General features: G+C 37.6%; 1 protein-coding gene across 2 annotated transcripts in view; it reads right to left on the bottom strand.

The window, feature by feature from the left end:
- Positions 1–272: 272 nt before the first annotated feature.
- edar (ectodysplasin A receptor) overlaps positions 273–20,000 on the bottom strand; it is a gene marked incomplete at its 5' end in the record, with an annotated part of 81,350 nt that continues 61,622 nt past the window's right edge. For both annotated transcript variants that reach the window (XM_079881857.1, XM_079881858.1), the window contains 7 exons: positions 273–867; positions 3,326–3,386; positions 4,444–4,630; positions 7,567–7,639; positions 11,070–11,144; positions 12,896–13,021; positions 14,260–14,343. In XM_079881857.1, coding sequence (XP_079737983.1) covers positions 524–867; positions 3,326–3,386; positions 4,444–4,630; positions 7,567–7,639; positions 11,070–11,144; positions 12,896–13,021; positions 14,260–14,343 — 950 coding nt within the window. In that variant the 3' untranslated portion in view covers positions 273–523. The remainder of the gene's footprint in view (positions 868–3,325; positions 3,387–4,443; positions 4,631–7,566; positions 7,640–11,069; positions 11,145–12,895; positions 13,022–14,259; positions 14,344–20,000) is intronic.

The raw sequence follows: 20,000 nt of genomic DNA, 5'->3' as shown, positions 1-20,000 counted from the left end.
TTTATTATAATTCAGACTTCATCGCAGTTTCAACTCTTCTCTCATAATTGACTTTTTGTCAATTTCGACTGTCATAATTACAACTTAGTATGTCATAATTATGATTTGTCCATTTTGACGCTGGCACAGCAGGACGATGGGATTCTTTGTGTGAGTGTGTGTGTGAGTGTGTGTGTGTGTGTCAGACACTAGCGCAGCGTGACGTCAGCGTGTGCTGGGGTCCTGATGAAGGGCCGCTGTTCTCCGGGCCCCCGAGGATGTCTGAGCACAGGGTGTGTGAGTGTGTGTGTGTGTGTCAGACACTAGCGCAGCGTGAGGTCAGCGTGTGCTGGGGTCCTGATGAAGGGCCGCTGATCTCCGGGCCCCCGAGGATGTCTGAGCACAGGGTGTGTGAGTGTGTGTGTGTGTGTCAGACACTAGCGCAGCGTGAGGTCAGCGTGTGCTGGGGTCCTGAAGAAGGGCCGCTGATCTCCGGGCCCCCGAGGATGTCTGAGCACAGGGTGTGTGAGTGTGTGTGTGTGTGTCAGACACTAGCGCAGCGTGAGGTCAGCGTGTGCTGGGGTCCTGATGAAGGGCCGCTGTTCTCCGGGCCCCCGAGGATGTCTGAGCACAGGGTCTCGACGGCGTCCAGCCGCTGGATCTGCACGAGGCGGGTCAGCAGGTCCGGGATGCTGTAACCCGCGGTGCTGACGCGGTCGAAGAGCTGCATGCCATCGCTCATGCCGCCGATCTCGTCCCGCTTCAGCCCGAAGCTCTCCGCCAGGTGCCGCCACGTCTTCACCACTGCTTTATCCGCGCTGTAGGTGGAGCTCAGCATCCGGCTGGTGCGCTCCAGACAGTCGAACGGCAGCTCCGTCGGGCTCAGACCTGCACGGGTCAACAACAACATCATCAACAACAACAACAACAACATAATCATCAACAACATCAACAACAACAACAACATCAACAACAACAACATCAAAAACAACAACATCAAAAACAACAACATCAACAACAATAACATCAACAACAACATCAACAACATCAACAACAACAACAACAACAACAACAACAACAACATCAACAACAACATCAACAACAACATCAACAACAACAACAACAACATCAACAACAACAACATCAACAACAACATCAACAACAACAACATCAACAACAACATCATCAACAACAACAACAACAACAACAACATCAAAAACAACAACATCAAAAACAACAACATCAACAACAATAACATCAACAACAACATCAACAACAACAACATCAACAACATCAACAACAACAACAACAACAACAACATCAACAACATCAACAACAACAACAACAACAACAACAACATCAACAACAACAACATCAACAACAACATCAACAACATCAACAACAACATCAACATCAACAACAACAACAACATCAACAACAACAACAACAACATCAACAACAACAACATCAACAACAATAACATCAACAACAACATCAACAACATCATCATCAACAACAACAACAACAACAACAACAACATCACCAACATCAACAACAACATCAACAACAACATCAACAACAACAACAACAACAACAACATCAACAACAACAACATCAACAACAACAACAACAACATCAACAACAACAACATAAGCTGTTTATGCGCCCCAGGCGCCTCGCGTTTTTGCAGTTGAAAAAAAAAGCAACTCTGAGCGGAAAAAGCGCCCGACATCATCGTGTTTTTTCCACTGTCCAATCGAATGAATGGAGAGGCGGGCCTTCCGTTGTAGTGATGAAAGCTACAGTTGCTTTGAACGCCCGGAGAGATGATGATGGAGGATAAACTTGTGGTGCTCTCGCGGGTTACCAGGAGCTTAACGACTCCACGAACCGTAACTACCACAGTGTTAACAGAAAGTAAATAAAGTTAATAAAAGGCTGATTTGACGTTTACTTGACTGACAGGACAGCTGATTCGATGGTTGCCTAGCAACAAAAACGAAGCGCACAGTTCTGTGTGATCGGGCCAGTGTTGTGCGCCTCGCATTTGCGAACCTGAAAAACGTGTTTGGTGTGATCGGGGCCTAAGAGAATAAGGACGACCCTTGTGGACCATGCACCGGGAGCACCGACCATTTTTCCCGTCGTTAAACTAGCAAAAGTGGATTCGGTCACACAGTAAGTGCACCTGCGCCGTGAGCTTTAGATCATGCGCTTAGATCCTTAAAATGGAGCCCAATGAGTAAAACACATCATCATCATCATCATCCATCATCATCATCATCATCATCATCATCATCATCATCAGAAAAGACATTCATCTGCAGGTTTTTTTCAACCAACACTTTACTTGAACTGTTTATTGTGCAAAAGTAACAAAAAATATTATTATTTCATAATTATTGTTGTTATTACACTTTTAAAAATTATTTACGAACTATCATTTATTTAAAAAAATAATTGTAGTAATAATAATAAATATAATAACAGAACCAGAACTTTTTAATATTAAATTATTTAAAAAATATTATTATTATTATTTCTTTTTAAAAATAAATGTAGTAGTAATAATAATAGTAATAGTAATAGTAGTACCAGAACTCTTTTTTTTGTGCATAAGTAACAAAAATTTAAATTATTTTATATTTTTTAATTTTATTAAACTCAAATAAAAAAAATATGATCTAAAACCCCTTAATTGTTTTTTTATATAAATGTAGTAGTAATAATAATAATAAAAATAATAGTAGTAGTAGTAGTAGCAGTACCCCAGAACTGTTTATTGTACAAAGGTAACAAAAATCTCATTCGAATCAAACAATTACATTTTAAATTATTTTTAAATATCACTTGTTTTATTTATTATTTTATTACTTATTTTTTAATTTAAAATTATTATTGTTTTACTAAATGTAGCAATAATAATAGTACATTTTGAATTCTTTTTAAATCATATATTTATAAATTATGATTTTACAAATTATTTTTAAAATATATGTAGCAGTAATAATAATAATACCAGAACTGTTTATTTTACAAAAGCATAGTATTCCTTTGAATCAAAACATTTAATTTTGAGTTATGTATTTATTGTATAAATAAAGTAAAAAATGCATTTGATTTGACTTCATATCAATGGAATTTTTTAGCCAACAAGAGCAACTCTTGCTTGTTTCTCTTCTAATGTTCTGATTGGCTAGATGAATTCTGCATGATTTCATGTACTGTATAATATAAAGTGAGTTGTCCAGTGGATGAACACATAGGTCTGATATTTTCCTCCAGCTGCAGCTGAAGTGTGTAGTCAGTGTGTGTGAGTGTGTTTGCAGTGAAGACACACACTCACCCTCCGCAACACTGCAGGCTTTCGTGTACAAGTCCAGGATCTTTTTCCTTCTGCTGTGAATCTGCAGAAACGGGACATGTTTGGATGATTCAGACGGAGAACAGAGAGAATTTTATTGTTTATTGTTTTCTAAACATAGTTATTCATAATGGCCAATACAAAAGTCCAAGTCAAAAGTCATAATTGCAACATAATAAATTCAAAATGGATGGAAGTCAAAATTATGAGTTAGTCGAAGCCCATGGTAAATCAAAATTATGAGATAAAAAGTTGAAATTCAATCATATTTTCCCATTTTTAACTCAATTTTGAATCTTCTCTCATAACCGACTTAGTATGTCATAATTATCATTAATCAATTTTGACTTTGAATGTCAATTTTGACTCATAATTTCAACTTAGTAAGTCATAATTATGATTTGTCCATTTTGACATTTTATGTCAATTTCAACTTAGATGATCTGATGTGTGTGTGTGTGTGTGTGTGTGTGTGTGCTTGTACAACTATCTTTGTGAGGACCAGTTTGAGTTGTAGACCATTGGAGTGAGGACAAAGAGAGTAACGTGAGGACATGTTGGCCGGTCCTCAGTTTCTGAGAGTCTTTAAAGGCCTGTTTGAGGGTCAAGACTTGGTTTTAGGGATAAGGTTATACTGAGGTTAAGGGTCGGTTTAGGGTCAGGGGTCGGGTTAGGCACTTAGTTGTGATGGGTAAGGTTAGGGTAAGCGGCTAGAGATTGCATTGTGTCAATGAATGTCCTCATAAAGATAGATGAACAAGAGATGTGTGTGTGTGTGTGTGTGTGTGTGTGCACTGACCCCCGTGGCTCTGCTGCAGTTGTTGTTGTTGTTGCTGATGGTGTGTGTGTGTGTGTGTGTGTGTGTGTGTGCACTGACCCCCGTGGCTCTGCTGCAGTTGTTGTTGTTGTTGCTGATGGTGTGTGTGTGTGTGTGTGTGTGTGTGTGTGTGTGTGCACTGACCCCCGTGGCTCTGCTGCAGTTGTTGTTGTTGCTGATGGTGTGTGTGTGTGTGTGTGTGCACTGACCCCCGTGGCTCTGCTGCAGTTGTTGTTGTTGTTGCTGATGGTGTGTGTGTGTGTGTGTGTGTGTGTGCACTGACCCCCGTGGCTCTGCTGCAGTTGTTGTTGTTGCTGATGGTGTGTGTGGAGCAGGTCTTGTCTCGTGTCAGATGCACCAGAGACAGAAGGCACAGGTCGGCGGCTCCCTGCTTGTCCTGCGCTTGTTCCTCGTCGCTGTCGATGCTGCGACTCAAGAGCTGCTCGTTCTCGGACGACGCGTCGTTCTCACTGCAACAGAACAAGCCTTCAGTGTTCCAGATCACAAACTCAAACGCCGGCATGTTCTCTTGCGTTCGGATGCTGGTGTTCGGGATAGAGTCCGGACTTCTGTTGTCTCGGACTCGTCTTGTTGGTCTCGGCCGAGTCCCGCACTATACGCTTGTTTCTCCTTCAGAACAAAACCATTGATGGAGTGCGCTTGCTCAGAAAACGAGTAACGTTATTGGTTTAATTCACAATCCATCTAGAATGGGCATTGACATCGGTCACCTGGTGTATGTCTGGCTCCGCGTGCGCATCCTTGCATTTGAGTCTTTTTATGAGGTTACAAATTGTGCCGACATCATTTTTATCCAGGCTGTCATACAAAGAAATTATGAACGCATGCAAAATCAAGAGAACCATCGAGATATTAATAACTGATAATGCTGTAGTCAATGTTTGCTTTTTCCTCTCAGCCTTTTGTTTCTCAATGCAATTTTTATTTTTTGCACAGTAAAATTAAACATGTTGCTGTAGTTTGCTGTTATTTTTTTTCCTAAATAATTTTGTCAGATACAGTAAATACCTTAACCAAGATCAGTGCTTTGTTCTTCCCTCATATTTAAAATATTTTGATGGTTAAATCAATCTTGTAGGGTCATTAAAGGGATGGTTCAAAAAATATGGGCAAAAAAAGCCCATAAAAGTCTAAAATTATGTGTTGTAAGTAAGTGTTGTGCAAAATTAGTAAGTGTTGACAACTTACTGTTAACTAATAATTGTTATAAACTGGCACTACCAACAAAATATTAGTGCATTCCTGGAACTGGGCGTCGTTACACTCCATCCTTATGATCGCTTTCTGCAGGACTTTAACAGGCTTTTCCCAAATCACTGAAGTGACGTCGACGTCCGGGTTAGCGGTAGCATTAGCCGTCAGGCAAGTGTTATTTAAATAAACTCCGGATGTACTTACAAACTTTCCAATGCCTCGTTTTATGAGGACAGAACCTGTTTGTACGACTGTAGAAGTTTGGTGCCATTCTGGGCATTATTAGTGCGGTAATTTACCAGATTCAGCCTTGGATCCATTAGCGCCTGCACTAAGCCATCCGGCTGATCTCTCTAAATAAGCTCTAACTTTAATAATGTTCAACCAAGGGAATAAAGGCTTCTGGGGGGGTTTGGCTCGAGGTCATGGTGCACAGGACCCTAGGCTGATTTTACTCTGAACCGTCCCTTTAAAAGCAAACATCACTTTAGTCCACTAGTGTAGCGGATCGATACTGAAATATGGTCATTATTTTACTGTTGTTTGACAGTCCTCAGAGTTTAACCAGAGTTTATTCCTCGGAGTGAAGCTGCTGGAAGAGCCTGATTTAGACTCTTGGTGGTTTATATGCTCTGACTAGCCTGTTGTTTCCAGATCACAGTTACATTTCCCCGGAAGAGCCTCCAAACACAAAGACGGCTCAGAGACGCGCACAGAATGTCATTGTTTTCAGACACTCGATACCGGCGCTGGTTTGGCTCTCGCATCTCACGTCTATAACTCTCGCTGCACTACTCATATATTACATCATCTACAGTACAAACATTTATTAACTTCTCATTTAACTAGCGTTTAGCATTCACTAGGGGTGTAACGAGACCCTCATGTCACGATTCGATACATATCACGATACTGAACTCACGATAACATATTATTGCGATACTCCAAGACATATGATAAAAGGTAAAACTGTTGATTAAAATGCTAAATTTGATATTACATTGGTGTGTAAATGAATAGTCTTGGACTTGTGCTGAAACCCAAAGCACAGGACAATAGAGACACCAGAATAACAATATTCATGATTCTGAAGATGAAAATACAGAATTATTTTAGATGAATATGATTTCACTCTGACTAGATGTATTTAAAATAATGTAGGCCACTTTTTACTGGTAACATCAGACATTTGGCATTATCAGGACACACAAATATTCCCCCATTGCATTATTATACATTATATTCAACATTATATACAGTAGTTTAATGTAGAACTGACACTAAAACTCTGTAAACTTACATTTTTCTCATTTTGGGTGAACTATACACAATACATGTTTCATATTTGTATTGTGATGTATTTTTGCACCCCTAGTTTTCAGGAAAGCACTTTTACTTCTTAACTCAAGCTTTTGCTTCACCTCAAAAAAGGTTTGAGGCATAAAGGTGTCGTCTTGTGTTTTTATGATTATTTTTAGAACTATTTCACCTGGCGGATTTTGGCTGCGCCGCCGCGTAATTATCACACACTTGATTGTGTTTGTCTGAGATGAAGATGAAGATCTCCTCAGGCTTTATCTGTGTTCATCGACTTCATCCGTGTGTGAGACACATAATGTTTCCAGTCTGAGTCGCTGCTCAAACACGTCTTGCGGTGGCGGAGAGACTGGCACATTCTCTCAGGCTCGACGGCTCTGTGTGCGAGGCCTTTAAAGGTGCAGTCTGTAAGATTGACAACTAGTGGCCGAAATAGGAACTGCAGTCCAATTTTTTAAATATCGAAGATCGTTGTTTCTCCCGCCTCCTCAGACTCGACTCGACGCTCACGTGGGTTGCCAGTTTGAGCACACACAACAGGAACGAGCGCAATGGACATTGAAAATTGGCAACATGCAGTATCACAGACCAATGCAATAACAAACATCCCAGCACGGAAACGCACATTTCAAAGTAAAATAACTGAGTAAAAGAAGTGTTTTTCAAAGAAACGAGTATGTTTCCTCAATATATGCAAACATAATACACCGTGTCCTAACTACATGCGACGCGACGCGTGATAAAATGTATCTTTTCCATGTTAATCAGAGTTTTAATGAGCTGGATGTGCGATTGACCAATCAGAATCAAGTATTCCACAGAGTTGTGTAATAACTGTGTTTAAGCGCCACTGACGCTGTGTGTGAAGACTCACCTCTTTACTGGTTTTGGAGATGAAGGCTTGAGCTTATCAAATTCATCCTTCTCCGCAAAGATCACGACGTTTTCTGGAAAGACAGTGATTAAAGATCAGAGACGTTCTCGTTAATTTCAGATCAGATTTCAAAAACTGTCAAGATGAGATCAAGAACATGAAGGGGCCAAAATATCAGCCATGAGAACTATATAACCAATATTACAGATGTGAAGGGATGAAATATCATGGTGGAAAATAGAGCTGCATGATTTGGGGGAAAATCTAATTGTGATTTTATTTTATTTTTCCAGATAAAATTAGTTTGCAATAAAAAAAAAAAAAAATGTATTATATATGTTTCTTTGTCGAGCTTCTCAATTTGGCCAAAATATTGTGATAAAATGTATATCAATTTGGTTATAAAATAACAATAATAATAATAATGTTAATTATGATAATTATAATATTGATGATGATGACAATAATAATAATAATAATGTTAATAAAATAATCATAACAACACCAAAAATGTTAATAATTATAATATTAATAATAATAATATAAATAATGTTAATAATAATGTTCAGAATAATAATACAATAAAAATAATTTTCATAATATTAATCATAATAATAACAACAATAATATGAATAATATTAACAATCATGTTAAAAATAATAATGATGTTAATAATAATATTATTATTAATAATACTAATTATCATAAATATTATTATTATTATCATCATTATTAAAAAATATCTAAAAATGATTAAATAAAAACAAAACAGGAAATATAACTATTGCAATATTTCAGTGTAAAATAAAAAAAGTAAAGTATTTAAGAAAAATAATATATTGAACCGTCATTGGATCATGAGCGGCTCGCGTGTAAATGAACATACATTTACATATATGCACTGTGTTTTTTTATATGTGCATATATTTATTAAATTAAATTAAATTGCAGCCGTAGCAATTTAATAGTTGTACCGAGCCCTATCATGAGTCTGGTTTTATTTTGATGAATCATGCAGACTAATGAATGATATCAACATTTAAAAGCCCTGAAAGTTAAAGATTAAAGCAAAAGAAAAGCAGATGAATGAATGTTACTGTACGTCTCAACATTAATCCGGGTTCAGACGGGATGAGCGAACACCTACTGTACAGGCGTTAATTCCCACGGTAATTCCCACCGGATATTCTCAGCTAAGCCACTTATAATAATACCGGAATACATGTAAGATCGGCTCAACATTTATTAGACTTTTGTCATTTCCAGCTCAGATCAGTTTAGTTCAGCAGATCCAGAGCTTTGGATAACAGCGTATATGCAAATGTAGTTGTTTGTATTCTGATCAGGAACTTGAATGTATTAAATTTTTAAGAATGCATAATGCATAAAGAATTCATAATTCATGCATAAAACTCATAACTCAAAACATATTTTATTGGACTGCGCTGTTTTTAATGTAAAAAGACGTTTTATTCAGAGATTTATGGATTTGAGAATGCATTTTTAGATTTTTTGTCTTAAAAAAGCTTTATTTCTTTATTCACTTTGGTTTCGCCATTAATATTAATAATAAAAATTATTAATAATTAGGGCTGTCAAATGATTAATCGCGATTAATCGCATCCAAAATAAAAGTTTGTTTTTACATAATATATGTGTGTGTACGGTGTATAATTATTTTCTATATATAAATACACACACATGCATGTATATATTTAAGAAATATTTGCATGTATATACTGTGTATATATATTTATATTATATATAATTTATATTATATATACATATTTTATATATAAATAACACATTTTTCTTAAATATATATGCATGTGTGTGTATTTATATATAGAAAATAATTATACTCCATACACACACATGTATTATGTAAAAACAAACTTTTATTTTGGATGCGATTAATCGTTTGACAGCCCTATTAAAAATATTTAAGTGCGCTATGTATTTCAACTCGTCTTGAGGCCCGTTTACACCGAGAACAATAATTATAAAGATAACGATAACTATATCAGCGTCCATATTGTTCTGTTTATTAAAAGCTTCAGGTTTGTCGTTAATGCTCCAGCTCTTTAAAGCAGGATGGATTCTGATTGGCTGTCAGTTTTATCGTTCATCAGCTGGAAAAAAAATAATTCTGAAAGTGATTCCAATAATATTGTTTCTCTGTGCTGTTATCATAATAGTTGTAGTGTGGACTCTGCTATTGATCGTCCTTGGTGTGGACGGGGCTTTAGAGCGAGCGATTGAACACTAAACGAGCCGCAGTGAGAGAGAGTGAAACTGTCATTTCTGAATGTAATTTTGAGGGGATGAATGTAGAGACGTGTTGAAAACATTCAGTGCCGTCAGCGAGAACGCAACATTCCTGATGATCGCTCTAGTATGAGCGCTGGAGGTCTGATGAGCGTTCACCTCGACCCGTCAGATCCTCTTAAAGCGCTCCTGCTCTGCTTTTCTGCATGTTCTTCTGTTTTTAGTGTGTAATGTTGCAGTTTGAGCAGGAAAAAGTGAGTTCTTCTCTATATCAGTGTCAGTGTTTCTGAACTCCCTGAAACGCCTCCATTGTGGTCTTGAGTTTCTTCCGGGAACGAATACGTCACAATATTCCTCATTTAAATAATTAAATTAAAATAAAGGGGCGGGGCCTGGTTGAGTTAGTTAGTAGTGTGTTGAAACTAAGCGGTAATCTGCCAGTCTCTCTCTTGAATCCAACACTGAAGTGACTTAAACTGCAGTTCATCGACTGGCCACTAGAGACCGGCTGCAGAAGAGAGTCAATCCCATAGACCCCCATGTTAAAATGCTCAACTTTACAGCAGAAAAAAGTGTTTACACAGCCTGGTGCAAAAAGTGGTTTTGGTCTATATAGCTAATTTTGCCCTTCATGACGACTGTACGAGGGGTGAATTTTTTTATAACTCATCGGTTTAAATTATATTAAGCCTTAAAGTTCAGCATAATTAAGGGCGTGGCCACTTGAGTGACAGGTGGCTTGCCGCTGATGTAACTACTAGATGTTTGTCTGCTGTGTGTTAGCGTCACGTCACCTCAGCTAATCCGCCTTTTTGCCCATTTTCGGTTATCTGGGCCAAGATGGCGACGGCCGGCTCCGCCCACTTTGGGCTTCAGAAATGCTCTTCAGAAACCAATGGGTGACATCACGGACACTAGCCATATTTTTTTACAGTCTATGGTTGAAATAGGCGGTTATGGTAATTAGGGGAGGGACATTTCCCAAACACGCTCGAAGCGCTCGACCAATCACAACACACTGCTCCAGCTGACCAATCAGAGCACAGTGTGCTTTTCAGAGGGAGGGGCTTCATAGAGACAGGAAGTAAACAGAGCGTTACTGACAGACTGGGAAGAGAGGAGCCGCAACAATGGAGAATATGAGGAGAATAATCAACATTCAAGCAGGAAATGTTATTTTAGCAGTTTAACACCTAAAGATGCCGCCCGGAGTGTCAAACGAAGCGTTCTCTCACCTTGAACCTCTTTCTTCTCCTCCTGCTTGTTTGTTTGGGCTTCCACAGTCTTTATTATTTGTCCAGAGCAGCATGCTGGGAAAGAAACGTGTTTGGTTAGCTCCACAACACACTGTTGTTCATTAAATGACTGGAGCAATAAGAAAGACTTTGAAATATGGCAATGATCAAGTAAATGTCGAGCAGAAAGCCTCAAACTGTGGTCAGAGTTTCCCTGTGGGTGATGAACACTCATCATTTATGAGGAACGTTGAGACACACACACACACACGCACTCACACACACGCACACGCACACATACTCAAACACACACACACACACACACACACACACACACACACACGCACTCACACACACGCACACGCACACACACACATACTCAACACACACACACACACACACACACACACACACACACACACACACACACACACACACACTCACACACACACACACACACACACACACACACACACGCGCGCGCACACACATACTCACACACGCACACTCACACGCACACACACACACACTCAAACACGCACACTCACACACACGAACACACTCACACTCTCTCACATGTACACACATGCTGCTCACTCACACATACACACACACGCGCGCACACACACATACTCACACACACACGCACACGCACACGCACACACACACATACTCAAACACGCTCACACACACACGCACACTCACACACACTCTCTCACATGTACACACATGCTGCTCACTCACACATACACACACACACACACACACACACACATACTCACACACGCACACGCACACACACATACTCACACACGCACACTCACACACACTCTCTCACATGTACACACATGCTGCTCAGTCACACATACACATACACACACACACTAACACACACACACACTCACACATACTCACACACGCACACTCTCACACACTCTCACATGTACACACATGCTCACTCATAGACGCTCGCTCACACACACACACACACACACACACGCTCGCTCACACACGCTCACTAACTCACACACACGCTCACTCACTCACACACACACACACACACACACACACACACACACACACGCTCACTCACACACACACACACACACGCTCACTATCACACACACACACACACTCACACACAGCTTCATGATGGATTCGAGAGGAGAAACGCACTACTAAATAATAACATTTTGTTTTGTCACAATTGTTGAATTGTCTTTTAGAGCTTTAATGTGTCTCATATTTGTTTCTCACACATGTTTATTACCCTGAAGCTGCTTTAAAGCGAAGCAAATGTTTTGAAAAGCCAAATTGTACACTGTAATAATAATCGTAATTTAAAAGACTGATAATTAGTTAACAGTAGGTTCCCTCACTTTACTGTATAAAGTGAAAATCTGCATTAGATCTAATGGGACATTTCATGTAATTTTACAGGTAAATAATAAAGTATAAAGTCGGCAACACCTAAGCTCCAAAATTATCAAAAATATTTATTTTCAAGACAACTATCGCATAGCGTATGTTACGTTTCGAGCACGCAGGCTCTTCATCAGTAAAATATTGTTAAATGCACAGGTCACATTTGATTTTTTTTGATTGAAATAACTTTCTTCTCATCAGTTATGTACATTAAGGTTTTATTATGTTGTTAAATTAATGTTTATTGCAACTTTGATTCATCATGTGGTTGTCAGTCGATATTACAAAGGTAAAAAGAGATTTTAGTAATTTAGTAAAATAACATTATTTCAGTTAATGATTTTTCACAGTGCATTTCCTCTGAGCTGATTGAACTGTATGATTGAGTTATGCGATCTAACCTTGTCCGCTGGGTTTGGCCTTCAGGATGTAGAACATTATGATCATCACTATAGCGATCGCCATGATGAAGATGGTGGACATTGCGATGATGAGGGCCGTTGCGAGATGACCTTGTCCTGTTGGATCTGGAACACAGTAAAAGATTCGATGTAGTTCTAAATTATTGTTTATTCTGATGCTATTATCAATACTGAATGTTGCAGCTGCTTTATTAAAGGTGCAGTGTGTAATATTTAGGAGGATCTGTTGACAGAAATGCAATATCATACATAACTATGTCTTCAGTGGTGTATAAAGACGTTACTTAATGAACCGTTATGTTTTTATTACCTTAGAATGAGCCATTTCTCTCTACACACACCACGATGGTTCGTCACTATGTTGTTCTTTGTGCAAAGAAGCTAGCTAAAGTCAGCGAATAAAACACTGACACAGTGATGAACAAGTAACGATAATATTCGCAATAACATCGTTTTACTGAATAATTAAGTGGACATCATTTCTTAATTTATCTTTGTAAAGAAACCTTGTTTGACTGGCTACTCTCTGCCGTCTCAGACGACGATATATTTTCCTGTCGGCCACCGTAACTTCTGTTGGGTGCAATTCACAACCTCACCACTAGATGCCGCTAAACATCACACACTGCAGCTTTAAAGCAAACAGGCTGTATGTTACAGTGATTTTAAAGGGGTGGTATAATGCCCTTTTCACAACATGTAAAATAAGTCTCTGATGTCCCTAGAGTGTGTGTGTGAAGTTTTAGCTCAAAATTCCCCACAGATATTTTAATATAGCATGTTAAAATTGTCACTTTTTGAGGGTGAGCAAAAACGCAACGTTTTTTTTTGTGTCTGTCCCTTTAAATGCAAATGAGCTGCTGCTCCCGGCACAGGGGGCGGAGACAAAGATGGAGAGACTCAAGAAGAAGTGTAGAATACAACATTTCTGAATGGTTAGTTGATGAGTTTATGTAGTTTATGTGTAGTTATCTTCTAGTCATTGATTAGCATATTCTGTCTTGATAATCTATAAATCGTGTTCAGGGGGCGGGGTTTATGTAAATTTTAGGGTTGGTGATGTCACTAACCCGGGAGGAATGTGGTGTAGTCTCTACCAGCCGTTTGTTGTAGTCCTTAAAAAGCGATTTCTTTAAAAGCAAATATCTCCCTTTGCTTTGAACTTTGAGCGTTGTAACTTTGCAGATGTTGTTTATGATCAAACAGCAACATTACACACTAACTAAAGTTAGAAAAGTCAAATCATAATCAACCACCCCTTTAAATCTGCTACATTTATATAAAACAGAACGACCCATGTCATCGGAGATCATGTGATCAGTAATTTCCCAGCATGCCTTTACCTTTCTCCGGCTGCTGGAATACAGTGGTGCTGCTGGACGACACACTGGGAGCTTGACCTGATGATGGTGGTGTGGATCGCAGGCCTTTAAAACAACAAGAGTTACTGGTTCAATAACATCACATTCGTTTGATATTCGACATTAACATCACATTCGAGTCGGCAGCAGTGGCGCTCCTGACTCTGGCTGATCAAGAGCTGTCAAAGAAAGACACAAGGTTTCAAAAGCAGCTTTACAGAAATGTATACTGTTACGTCTATAATGCCTTAGTGCTTTAGCATAGAGCAGGATCTAAATGTTGTTCGGTTTTGTACAATAAAGAGATTTAAGTGTCACCTTTTTTTCTAGTATAGATTTAAATATTGTTCAGTTTTGTTTTATTAAGAGATTTAAATGTCGACCGGTTTTTAGTTTTATTAAGAAATTTAAATGTCACCCGGTTTTGTTTAGTTTTATTAAGAGATTTAAATGTCGTCCGGTTTTGTTTAGTTTTATTAAGAGATTTAAATGTCGTCCGGTTTTGTTTTGTTTAGTTTTATTAAGAGATTTAAATGTCGTCCGGTTTTGTTTTGTTTAGTTTTATTAAGAGATTTAAATGTCGTCCGGTTTTGTTTTGTTTAGTTTTATTAAGAGATTTAAATGTCATCCGGTTTTGTTTTGTTTAGTTTGATTAAGAGATTTAAATGTCGGCCATTTTGTTCTAGTAAGCATCAATGAAGATACGATCGGTTGTCAAAGAATCAGATGTGTTTAATATTTTTTTTAACCAAAAACACTCATTAACCATCATTTAAGCGACAATGTTAAGAAATATAGTGTAGGGGAGAGTGGGGTGAGTTGTGCCAGTTTTTACTCAAAGTGACTTTAAAGTGAGGCCATGACAGTAATGCCTTCAACTTAAGGATGTACATGTATTTCAGGATGTTGTGCATCCCTGAGAATAATAACTTTGGATCTGAAATAAATAGTTTCAGAAATATAGCTTTTGGGAAAAAAGTGGTCTCATGGCACAACTTGCCCCTGGTGCGGGGTAAGTTGTGCCTTTTGGGGAAATATGTTGGGGTAAATTGTGCCAGTGCTTTCTGAAGTAAAACAGAACATTTTACTGTTATGAACCGTATGCTATATGAAAGCAAGACAAATTCAATACAAAATGACTAATTTAAGGTTTATTTAGATATTGTCACCCTGGAATACCATAGCATGCGTTTTTCCTACTATGGTCAATTGCATAGGGATTTTGTATTGAACACAACTCTGGATCACAGTGTCACAGAGACAAGGGGGTGGGCTCATTTTACTCAGACGACCAATCAGTCTCTCAGGATCATTGTGAAGCTATCAAGCTACGCCCTAGCAACCATTTAGAGCACCATAGCAACACAATATATGATATTTGTGATTCATTTCAGGCAAAAAAGGCTTTGGCAATAGATGCCTGTTGACAGAACGCTGTCTGTCAATTATGTAACATAAGAATAAAGTTACTAGGCTAATTTCTAAACATCCTATTGTGACTTAGGCCACTTAAAAACTGAATAAAACTCTTTATTAACATAGTGCAAACTCAAAACTGAAATCAGTGTTAGCTAAATTAAACAAATATCAGACAGGCCTAAGTCAAACAATGATGAGGCATGACCATCTCCTCACTTCTCAAGATTATCCCCTGTGAGTATGTAGGTCTCTAGGTGGTCTGGATCTGGCACAACTTACCCCATGCCCTTTGGCACAAATCACCCCAGACCCACAAGTTTGAATAATTAGCATGATCCAGCAGTTAAGAGCTAACATCATGCTAACTGTATAGACTCATTGTGTAGCCTACTAAAGCACTAAAACATGTGTGAAATGTTTTCAAACTTGTCTATAATTGTCCAGACACTACAATCAAAAAACCTTAATCATAGAAAATTTACTTTGAAAGGGAAAAAACAGTTTTTTGCACTAAAATGTGCTTAACTCTCATGCCATGTATCTCTCTTCTTTGGAGGATGAGTAAAATTGATTGCTTTTCAAAATTATGTGGTCACATGACCAAATTATTCTATGGTTTTCCAGAACAAGGGGTGGAACTACTTCCCCCCCTGGCACAAATCACCCCACTCTCCCCTATGGCTTTCATTTCAGTCAGTAAAATCTTTCAGGACGAATTTTTCATGATGTGACGACATTCTTTACTATGGATGAAAATTAAATTTTTCTTCACTTTAAGTGGATAGAGTGTAATTTGATTCAGCATGACATTTACTGTATAACAATCCAACATTAAATATGGCACACTAACAGTCTTAATGGTCTCAAACACAAATCTCCCTCTTCAAAAGTGTTTTAATCTACTTTCTCCAGCTCCACGAGTCGCTCGAAGTATTGATTTAATTATGACCAGCTGATCTGAAAAGCAAACAGCTCCCACACGAACAGCACAATTTGTCAAAGTTCTCATACGTTTGACGTCTTTGCTTATTTCTTTCTCATTGAGAGTGTCAAACACATTGTAAATGAAATAAATGCCGTAAGGACGGTTCGCTGAAACCCGATCAGTCATTTGGCAGAAAGCTGAGGTCTGACTCGCTCATTATTACGGCTCTAGGGCTGTTCATTAGAATACATTATAAATCTGATGTCACAGGAGAAACATCACTCAACGACATCATTAAATAAAGCCCATCTTGTCTTTTTAAATGCACATGATCAGAAGGTTTCAGCTCGATCGCATTATACGTGACCGGCGGCGACTGAGAACAGCAAAACATGCGACGCTAACAGAGACTTTATGCGCTTTTATTGGAATCACATGTCGGCGTGTGTGAGGTCCGCTGGTGGACGGAGAACGCATGAGTCTCACTCAAGTGCAAAGCAAGCAGCAGCAAGTTAATAATCTTTTTATTTCCTCAAAACTCTTAATTATTGGACACAACCTGCGCTGCGGGCGAGCATAATTTGCAGATTACCTGGCGAGTGTGAGCATGTCTTCACCCGAGCGACTCTCTGCATAGTTTCAGAGCTCTAAAAGGCCCGTTTGTTACCTTTTTTAATTAAATATCATTCCCACCTACTTAATTTCTGTCACCACACAATATAGAAAACAATTAAAGAGGCAGCAAAAACCCCAGGACCGGCGCAGACGTGTTTCACAAAGATGTTCAAAAAAACATTTCAGCTCTCGGATTTACACACTGTGCATGCAAAAGAAATGATAATGTGTTGTTTCAACTTAAAGTGTTTGTGCTTGACTTAAAAGCTGTTGAAATATCCAACTAAACTAAACTGAAGTTAACTAAACTTAAAATTTTAAGTCAAGCACAAACACTTTAAGCTGAAACAACACATTATTACTTATTCTAATGTTAAATTTTAAGTTGTGATAACCAATCGGAACAATAGTTGTTTTTTAAAGTGCATGATTTGATATATTACAAATATTGGTAAACAATACTTTACATTTTTAAAATTAGTTAGTTAACATGAACTAACAATGAACAACACTTCTACAGCATTTCATAACCTTAGTTAATGTTAATCTCAACGTTTACTAATGCATCTTTAAAAACAAAAGTTATTAGTTAATGCACTGCAATAAATGATGTTCTTCCTCAGTGTTTCTGTCTTGTTTTCCAGCACAAATATCGAAACATTCTTAAATCAAGATACATTTACTGGAGATGAACAATGACTGATGATATTCAAAATATTACAATTAAGTAAGTTTAAGATTAAAACAAGAATAAAATATCTGCTAATGAGGTCATAAAAATAAACTTAATTCAAAGGGAAAACAAGATTATTTTTCTTACTCCGTTCACAAATATTTGTCTTGTAATGTAAGAATGTTTAGATATGCAGGAAAACAAGATGATTATTGTTTTTCATTAATTGCATCACTTTACAATAAGGTTTCATTCAGTTTAATTCTCTTTTCCTCCTTTTCTGAAGAAACATCACAGACTTGCAGTGCATCAAGGCCGAAATCTGGTGGAGAACAAACTGTGATATATATATAAAAAAAAGAAAAGAAATTAGCAAAACAAAACAATAAAAAGCCTGGCTCTCTCTCCGTCGGTGAAACCTGGAGTTAATTTGTTCCCTCTCTTCCGCAAACGATGACTTTTTATCCTAAATAAAATCAAACCCCCCAAAACCTAGAATGGAAACCAGACGGCATTATTTACTGCACTAATTCAGCAATGAAAAATACTCGCTGCTACTTTCTGCAATGTTTTAGCGGATTAAACGGCCTTAAATCTGAGTGTTCTGCGCGGGTCGCGAGCGCTTCTGTCACTGCGCGCCTGCGGTTTGTTCCATTCACTCACTGCTTCAGGTATGCGCTGTTAATCAGTGAGTCAACCATGTTATGAACGATCTGCCAAACACTAAACCAAGGCCAAGAGAAGGAAAATAAATCTTAAAAATATTCATGCACCGCAAACGCGCTCGCTGATGGACTCCAGGCGGACTCTTTATTGATGACCTGATATTTCTTTCATTAAAGGAACTCTGGGAACTCTGGTTTTTGGTTCGGTTTGGTTTGGGTTTAGTATTCTGTGTTACGGTAAACCAGAGCAGCACTGCAAAAAAAAAAAAGTATTTTTGTCTGGTTTCCAGTCCAAATATCTAAAAATTCTTAAATCAAGATGCATTAACTAGATGATTAAAATGACTTAAGATATGATGTCCTGTTTTCCGGGGGAAAAAGCTAAATTATCTGCCAATGGGGTAAGAAAAATAATGTTAATTTAAATATTTCTCTTACCCCATTGGCAGATAATTTAGCTTTTTTAGCTTAATTTAGATTAATTCCCCCGGGGTAACACTTTATAATAACTGCACGCTATTAATCATTAGTTAAGCATTACTAAACAGTTAATTCATCATTTATAAAGCATTAATAGACATTAATAAGCAGTTTATAAATACGGCTATAAATGCTTTATTCTTGATTTATAAGCATATCTATAATGTATTTAATAATTGTATTTTCATACTTTATTAATGATCAATTTATCATTTCCAAATGAAGTATAGCATTATTTGCAAACCAGTTACATTATTTACCATTATTTACAAACAAGGTGTTGTCATTGATTAATAAGATCACTTATAAAGTGTGAGTAAATGTTGTAGATTCAGGAGTTTTAAAGCATTTAGTAGTGGTCAGTTAACTATTTTGTGAGCTCATCTAAAGTGAGGACTAGTTATGCCTTGTAAAACATTTATAAAGGAGATTTAAAGACTCAGTTTTCTTCTAAACATCATTTATAAAGGAGATTTAAAGACTCAGTTATCTTCTAAACATCATTTATAAAGGAGATTTAAAGACTCAGTTTTCTTCTAAACATCATTTATAAAGGAGATTTAAAGACTCAGTTATCTTCTAAACAGAAAAAGGAAACAAAATGATAAAATCTCCTTTATAAATGCTTTACAAGGCATAACTAGTCCTCACTTTAGATGAGCTCACAAAATAGTGAACTGACCACTACTAAATGCTTTATAACTACCTGAATTAATCATGAATTACAGTAGAAATACATGTTAATAAACCATTTATTAACACACTAAGTAACTATTACTATATGTCTGAATAATAATATGTATTTAAACAGTTTATTAATCATTTACTTACACTTTCTAAGTGATCTTATGAACCACTGACAACTCCCAAATAACCGGTTTGTAAATAATGCAATACTTCATTTAGAAATGATAAATTGATAATTAATAAAGTATGAAAATACAAT

The sequence above is a fragment of the Squalius cephalus genome, assembly GCF_949319135.1.
Source record: "Squalius cephalus genome assembly, chromosome: 9".
NCBI lineage: Eukaryota > Metazoa > Chordata > Actinopteri > Cypriniformes > Leuciscidae > Squalius > Squalius cephalus.
The sequence above is the reverse complement of the archived record's forward strand: the minus strand, read 5'-3'. Positions and strand labels throughout refer to the sequence as shown.